General features: G+C 50.2%; 1 protein-coding gene across 1 annotated transcript in view; it reads right to left on the reverse strand.

Moving 5' to 3' along the window:
* Window positions 1-3,848: 3,848 nt before the first annotated feature.
* LOC128270676 (netrin receptor UNC5C-like) overlaps window positions 3,849-8,448 on the reverse strand; it is a 17,291-nt gene continuing 12,691 nt past the window's right edge. The window contains exons 8-10 of the mRNA XM_053008088.1: window positions 6,336-6,402; window positions 5,627-5,733; window positions 3,849-5,260 (exon numbers count right to left, since the gene is read on the reverse strand). Of these exons, the coding sequence (XP_052864048.1) occupies window positions 3,849-5,260; window positions 5,627-5,733; window positions 6,336-6,402 (1,586 nt within the window). The remainder of the gene's footprint in view (window positions 5,261-5,626; window positions 5,734-6,335; window positions 6,403-8,448) is intronic.

The following is an 8,448-nucleotide window of genomic DNA, read 5'->3' on the forward strand; positions in this document are numbered from 1 at the left end:
CACGCGAAACGCAAACTTTATTTATTAGCGGTCTGACGATTGTAAACAAAGCTTGACAGTTGACAGCCAGATGACCCTTCAGTAACGGTCGATGAGAAAGAATTATGAAAAAATGCGCTTTAAAATGTGTCTTGGATAAAAGGCTGAATTTATATTGCAAAAAAAGGACCCATTTTTCTTTGTATACTTTTGGATTATATTTTATAACAAATATATATTTATGTATATATATAAATTCATATATATGTGCCTCCAAGAGCAGTATATTAGATATATAAATCGTGCGTTTCCTCCGCTTTACGCACTGACCGGAAACTACTTACACGGGAGTTCGAATAATATCTACAATCCGTTCGCAAACCGTCGAACATTCGCTTAATCCAAGGCTGTATTTCTAGAGTATGGCTGAATGCTCCCCGCGCCTTATTTTCTACATCCGATCCTGCTGGTTACCAAAAATCCTGTGCACCGTTTATGCACCACCTAACACGCACATTTACGGTTCGCTGCCCGTTGCGGATTTAATTATCCTCCACGTGTGTGTATGTGCCTTTTACGGCCATTCATTACGCCTCAATTGATTGTGCCCTACAGCCCTCTCCCAGCTCTTTTGGGTGGTGCACCGTTGAGCAGTTTTTATTTATTTGCACTATTTTATGACAATTATGGTCGCCAAGCTGGGGACGGAGTGGCCGATCCGTTTCCGGTGTTTTTGAATGGCCCCTTTTTTCGATGGCCACTTGCGCCAGAAATATTATTGTTCCGCGCACTGTCATCGATTGTGCGAAATCGCCCATAAATTGCGTTCGCCGCCGGAATCGGATGGTCGAGCCACTTTGCGTGCCGATTTTCAGCTAATGGTAGTCAAATGATTAACATCCTTCCGGTGGCGCCGCGCGAGCGACTCCGGGACCATGGCTTCCTGGCACGCTCTCGAATTGAATACATTTAAACAGCGACTGAAAAGATGAAAATGTATCGCCAGTTTTTCCTCTCTAACTCAGACACTGCAGACGGGCCCGGGATAGGGCAAGGAAAAAAACAATAGCAAAACAAATGATAAAACACTGTGCACCAGCACGGAACAACTGGCGGCGGTGTCCTTTCTGTTGGACAGGACAGACGAGCTCACTGGGGTTTCGGGAGAACCGTGCCGGGAATGCACACATTCCGTAAATTTATTGACAATTTATGCTCATATTTCTGTCCGGCGCTTTGTTTTACTCATTGTTGCATGCACGCTGCGGTTGCGGTGCGGTGTGGTTTTACGATTAATTTCGTTTCCAGCTGAGTTAATTGCGCCATTGCTTCGCAGGACAGCCAGGATCCACCCAACGGTGACGGCAGCGCACAGTCCACCACACTCCCAATCCTGCAACTTTCGACCACAGCTGGGAGAGTGTAAAATTATGATGTTTGAGCTAGCAAAACAATGTCCACCATTACCTCTCGGGACGTGCCCTTAGACGAGGGGAGTGTCTCATTGTCCTAGCGGGCACACGTTGGACAACGGGAGTAGAAAAAAGGGGAAAAAGTGCAACATTAGCCCACTTCATGTTGGCCAACGTTCGCTTTTGCCGAGAGAGCGTAAAGGCTACGAAAATTGCGCGTTCTTTGGGCATTTGGATCCGCGAACAAAATTCCATCTGGACCGCCCTTCCTCATGCTGGTCAGTTTTTCTACAAGACACTCTCTTAAATAACTTTTTACAGTAACCTAATATCTCAAGCTACAACACGCTTTAGCATTATCTTTTCAGAACGAACTCTTCGGCAAATGAATGTTTTACGGATTTCTCATTCGTCCCACGATGAAAGCAACAATCGTAACGCCAAAACTTATTTCTATTTACGGCTAATAAATGACAAAAAGGAAAACGAACTGGCTTTAGTACGTTAGGCGTGCTTGTCACGCATTTACAAAGCAAAGTTTAGAACAAACAGTTACGAAACTAGAAGAAGGCATTTTCATTAAGTTCGGTAGTCGAGTTAAAGATTTTGTTTTGCTTTGCTATGCGATTGTGCATCTCGCAATCCGAGATGATTCCTCCGAGAGGCTCTACAAATTAAGGTAACCAAATCATTTCAAAGGTGCCATTTCTTTCCATCTTGTCTTCGCGTAAATCGCATTCAACATGCTCCTGTGGCAGGGAAAATATTTTAAATATTTTATCACGTTCCTTCATGATGGTTTTTTTGCGATTTAGCGATTTGTGCGTGCCTTAACAAATTAAAGTTTGATAAAACTAATGTAAGCTACCGTAAAGGGACTTATTCGACTGATTTTCTTGTGAGTTCGTTCATACTACTACGGAATTTGCTTGGGCACTCTTACAGCAACACACAACTACTGTACACATTTTATAAAAAAATAATTCTCACACGTACGCGCCGAGGTACTCAAGTAAATTGTATGAAATAATGCAATGGTGGTTGGCGCAAGTACAAGTTGGGCAACGATTGTAAATGCTCTTCAGATGCAGCCGACGGAACGGAGCAGCTGCCATTATTCTGGCCACAGAAACGCGCACTACCATCATGCTTCAATCGGTTTTGCATTATCATCATCATTTGGTATTTGTTTGCGATGCAAAAACGCGGCTGCGTTCCTAATCATTAATGTGAATTTCGCACAATTTTTCTATAAATTCCCCTCACACACACAGAACTCGTGATCAGTCTTAAGTATTATTTCTGTTTGGTTTGCTCTGCACTGTTCGTTTGTTACTCTCCGGCTCGCCCGAATCATGGCAGAAACATGCAAAGCATGTCTGGCATCTGAAGTAGGATTGTCTAAAACAAGTCGTAAACGTAAAACAGTGTAGAGTGTTGGAAAATGATAAAATGGGAACGTCATTGACAGGCGGATAAGATACGGTTTCATATTTCTAAAGAGAGCAAAACCAAGAGTAGTCTGTTCTGGGTTTAAAACTATTCGAGAAACTGATTGAGCGTACGGCACCACCAAAAACCTTACATTATGTGTGTTCTAAGGTCCGATGAAAGAAATGCATTGTTAAGTAGTGGGTAGAGGCGGAAAAAAGAACAAAATGCAGGTTAAAAAGACCACTCTTGGCTATACCCTCTTCAAAATGTTCTTCTGATTGTGACATTGATATTGAGTTACGTGGAGCAGATACGTAGGGTTATGATTAGTGGCTAATTAGATTCTGACACGCTGCGAGACCAACCGTTTATGCCTCATCGTGGGTTTGCTCGTAATGCAAACACCTTTGAGCAAAATCCTCGTTTGTGTGCGAGCGTTTATTAGCTATGAGATTATGTAGCACACCTTCCAACCGACGATCGGTTGGAGGTTGAAAGTCGAAAACACAAAAGAGAACGGCCTCCAGTTCTTCATCTACCAAAAAGCCTGCATACACCGGTTTACGACAGGACTTTCCTCTTGTTGACCGTTCGCATCGGGCTCGAACGATTGGATGCACGTCGTTCCAGCGTTCCACTGCCGGTCGATGACACTCTCCGGTCCCATATTTTAACACCAATGACCAGCGGCTGTCACGATGTCGGCCACGGAGGATGCACCAATTGCACTTGCAATCCGCGATCGCCTAGAAGGCACACTTCCGCCGCCCGGTCTCGGTCAAAATGACAAGCGTGACCGGGGCGCGACAGGCTGACCAGAGATTGGATGTGATGTGATTGTACCCGGAGGGCGCAGCTTTCTGGGACTTGCCGCGAGCAGTAGATGGCCGGCCGGCCCGCCAGTAGCCGCTAGCTGTCGGCGTGCGTCGGGGTGTATGCAGAGATAATGAATTATAAATATTTATAACGATTGACTTGACCTATATCGCAGCCGTTGCTTGGGTTCTCGTTTCGGTTGAATGCCTACAGCCATGGCGTGGACTGGATTTGCTCCAGTATCGCGACCGCATCGGGCCGTTCCATCATTCGGCAGATGTCGATTAACCGCTGGACGTCGTGCAGGTCCCGATTGCGGCATTCCCACAGGTCCAGGATCTGGTCGGTGGGCGAAGGCCTCGCCGCGAAGTACGTTAGGTACCGATCGACGTGTAGGTGAGCCGCCAGCATGCGCCAATCGTTGCGCTTCTCCGTCGGAGGGTCGAGACACTTGCACAGCTTTCGCTTCACGTCCTTCGACAGCCGGAAGCGGTCCATGGTGATGACGTTGTGGTCGCTCGTGTGCGCCGATGCCGACCCCACGCTGCAGATGGTCATCGTCTCGAACGAACTGGACGAGTGCTGACAGGAGCTGCTGCCGTCGCGTGACATCGGCACGAACGATGATAAGCTGAGTGTGGCCGCTCCTTCCGCAGCGGTCAGTGGATCACCGAAGACCGAATCCAGCGGGTCCTGTGATGCTCGTACTTCAATTTTAAAGTCACACTTATCGTGCTCCGTCCGGCAGAGCGTAAAGCTACAGTGGAGGGCCGTGCCGGCGCTGCTCCACACGTGCCCGAACGGGATCGTCTGCCGTTCGCTGAGTGGTTTCGCTTTCCAACCACCAACGCACCCCAGATCGATCGACAGATCACGACCGATGTCGGCAAAGTACAGCACGCTGCTCCGGCCGAGCAGCACTCCGCCGATCTCCTGCTCACAGTGCCGGCAGTGCTCCTCGGCGCCCGGGTTGTCCTCCACGATGTAGATCCTGACGCTGACGTCGGAAAACTCGGGCACCGTCGGTGGACCACAAATGAATAGCCGCAGTTTCTTACACGCCACGCGCTGCTGAATGTCGGTGGCCGACTCGCCCACCAGCACGTACTTGCCGAACGTTTCCGTCAGGATGTACGCGTACCGCTTGTCGATCTGCACCAACGCCGGCGTGTTGATCGTTTCCTTGCCGATCGTGACCACCTTCGTCCAGGGTGTCACATTGTCGGGCGCACTGTACAGCGAGAAGGCCCAGTTCGAGAGGTTCTCGGCACAGTGTGGAAATTGCATCACGATCGGTTTGTTCACCTTCGTGTCCACCGGGCCGCAGAACACCACCGGGCTGAGGTACGTGGTCCGGGCGTTCGACGGCATGTGGTGTTTGTTGTCCCGTACGATCGAGAGGACCACGTTGTGTCGCTGACTCTTGGGGATCGCCCCTTCGGGGATTAGCAGCGCGGTCGAGTAGGTGGGCAGCTTCAGGAGCGCCCCGGCCGGCGTCAGTGTCGCCTGTGTCACATCGACACTCCGGAACGCGCTGCCCGGGTCCTCGACGAGTTTCGTCGGACGGATGGCCGGTACCGTGCAGCCCATTATCGGTGCCTGATCGTAGGCGGAATCCGCTGCCGAGGGAGAGGAAGGAAGAACAGGAAAAAAATGTCGCAATCAGAAGACAGAAGACAAAAACAACCCCGTTAATGAGTGACTGGGGCGAGGAATTAGTAACACAACGTGTGTAGCTGTCGCCGGCGAAGTGACAGCTTTTGACGGGTCACACTCGCGCCTCTGGCCACTACCTCCGTGGCCACGTCAATCAAGTCGTCAAATTGAAACAACAATTTTGCGCGATGGCAAATTGATCACGACCGATGTCCGTACACAGGGTTGTCGGTCGCGGACACAGAGAGAGTGACTACCGGCCGGCGCCTGCAAGCGTCTGGCCTGGCACGGTGGGTCAATAAAAGGGAACGCTACGTCACGGAACTTACATGTGTTGGTCGATGTTTCGAGCGACTCCACGCTGCAGACGCGCTTCGAATAGGTGGACGAGGAGTATGATTCATTGATGCTGACTTTGTCCAGTGGATAGATGTAGCTGTTAGGGAAGAAAGGAAGAAGCAACGGAGTGGACGGGTGAGTTGAGTGTGCGAAGCGAATAAAATCCATTTAAGGGATGTCAGGTTTGGCGGCTCCGATACCTGCCCGGTGCCGGCAACTCTAAACGGCACGCTTTCGGTGGAGCACCACAGACACACGGCTCGGCTCAGTGAGATGAACCGGGGGTTTGGATTTTTTGGTGCACGACTTTCTGTCTCGCCCTCGCCCATCACCGGGATCGCAGCCGTCGGAGGTGAACCTCACGGACGGATCTGCTCGGCTCACCCCGGGCTGACGTGGGCCATAAATTATGCTCCATGCGGTATGCCGGCGTACGCGCGGTACATTACGGCTTTGGAAGAAAAAAAGGCTGAGCGTAAAAAAGGAGCGTGGTCAGCCGGCGGCCGACAGAGAGGGAGATCCGCGGGAGGTCACCGCGAAGCACTTCCACTGACGGCGAGCGGTTGTTGAACATGGCGGTAAACAAACGAGCTAATGGTAATGAGGTGTCACTATTGTTGAATTATGTGACGTAGATTAGTTCACCGTCGCAACGGCGTGCGCTGGCGGCGGCCGCGGCATTTGGGGCTTCTGGCTGACCGCGCCGCGCGGATGCATTCCGCTGACACCTTCATATCTTCCTGGCGGCTGTGGCGTTGCGGCGGGACTACAAAACGAGAATTGAATTGATACCATCTGGGGTCTTCTGGCACCCTTACCGCGCGATGCGTACGTGGGTGTGGGCGTGTCGGCGATCTAGAGTTTGGACGCTAGATTTGCATTAATTCAAAGCAAACCGAGGGCTAACGAGCGGCGACTCCTCAGACCGAGCGATTGTCCGGATCGTCGTGCAGATTACGTGGCCGCGTTAGCTGCCCGGCTGCACATTTAATTCTGGCGAGCTGAGAAGTCGTTTGGACTCCGAAATCTTCAAGCCTATCGGTCAGGGAGTATGTCAGTGATTTAGTGGATGCATTTTACGAATGCTGCCCTGCGATGGAGTCGCCCTTCTCTTCGCCAGGGCCACACGTAGATGAGTGATGTGTCTATTCAAGGACTCGCAAAGACTCCCTCACTGAGCGGGTTCACGCTCGGTAATCAATAAAGTTGAATGGCACTCTAAAGTGTGTCCGGCGTGCTAACGAGTCTGTTAATTGGCACGCGGCGTTAAAGTACATCATTGATCTCCATCGATCGGCAGTTAAAGGCAGCAAATTATGGTCACATCGTAAAGAATTGAATTAAAGCACCACGAAAACCAACAACCCAAATGGCAACCATCTCTCTGGTTGCGTCACAGTCTGCCAGCGTGAATTACGTTTTGCTGCGGGTTGATGAGTAGTTTTTGCACGTCCACCAAACTGTGGGAATGGACACCTCGGGCAACTCTTTTAACAGCGCCGTTGTCTTTAGTTGACGATTTTGGGCAATATAAACGTCACAAAAAGCCCTAGCTTCCTCTCCTGGCTCTGCGGCCATTTCAGTCACGTCGACGACCACTAAAAGGCTCGCGCGCAAAATTTATGACACCTCCCCGCGACTGCTATGGTTACGCCATCGAACCGGAGCGTGACAACCGTTAAACTAATCGCTGAAGAAGGCGCATTAGGTGGCGAGGAGCCCGCGCGCCAAATTTATTGATTCAACGCACCCCATTTTTGGGGGCCGAACGGGACCCAAAGTGGCGGCTTTTTTAGATTTTACAATTTTCGCACATTTTGGCAGTTATTTCGTGTGGGGGGCCTTATTGGGCGCTTATTGCCTATCCGCGAAGCCGCGCTGAAGCTCAAGCTTGACACCTCATTGACGGGGTATTAACCATCTACGGAAAGAGATTGAATTTGGGTCGCTACTTTCGTTTAACAATTGATGTGAAAATTCGAACGCCAAAAGTCTAATTGGCCAACTAGTGCTTGTGTGGAGGAGTGTTGTTGAATTAGGGTTGTTGCCCCGGATGGACGGTTGAAATGAACCATTTGGTCATTCGACAACCAACCATACGCCCCTCTTACGTTTCATTAGACCGGTGGTTCCAAATTTGACTTCCGCTCGTAATCAAAACGAATGCCGGTACGAAAGCATCATCATCATCAGCGTCATCATTGGCGGGAAGCGTGATTAAAATGAATGTGCCATAAAAGAGCGTCGCCGCGGACGAAGTGCCGCAGTTCCGGGTGGTTCGTTATCATGGGCCGGTGCCTCCACGGGCCGCGTCTTGTGGAGCATAATGTGGGATGCGCTCTCCAGAGGATGACTGATGGCTGTGATTACTCTATTAGGACCAACTGGAGCAACCTGCAAACGGGGAAAGGCCCGGGTCTTTGAGCCTCCAGCAGAAGCCGCCAACGTGTCAAAGATCGGTTGACAAGCTTGACCACATCCGACCACCGTCGTAATTATACCGAAGTCAACCTGCTCTCTCGATCGTGTGTCTCTTTCGCACGAGTTACTCTGTAAGTTCAAGATCCCTAGCACGAGCCCTAGCGGCGCGGATCGGAACGTATCCGTTTTATTTTGCGACGTACACGTTGGCAGGCTTGTCAGCCTTCTGCTTCACGGTAGTAATTGAGAGTGATAGTGTTACTATAACCACAACACTGCGCTGCTCATGCTTCATCATTCGGAAGGAAGAAAATAAACTCGTAAGAAAACCGGCCTTATGCGATTGAAGTCATGGTTATTTACAGACACATCAGTCATCACGGAGGGACCC

This window comes from Anopheles cruzii, chromosome 3, assembly GCF_943734635.1.
Source record: "Anopheles cruzii chromosome 3, idAnoCruzAS_RS32_06, whole genome shotgun sequence".
Taxonomy (NCBI): domain Eukaryota; kingdom Metazoa; phylum Arthropoda; class Insecta; order Diptera; family Culicidae; genus Anopheles; species Anopheles cruzii.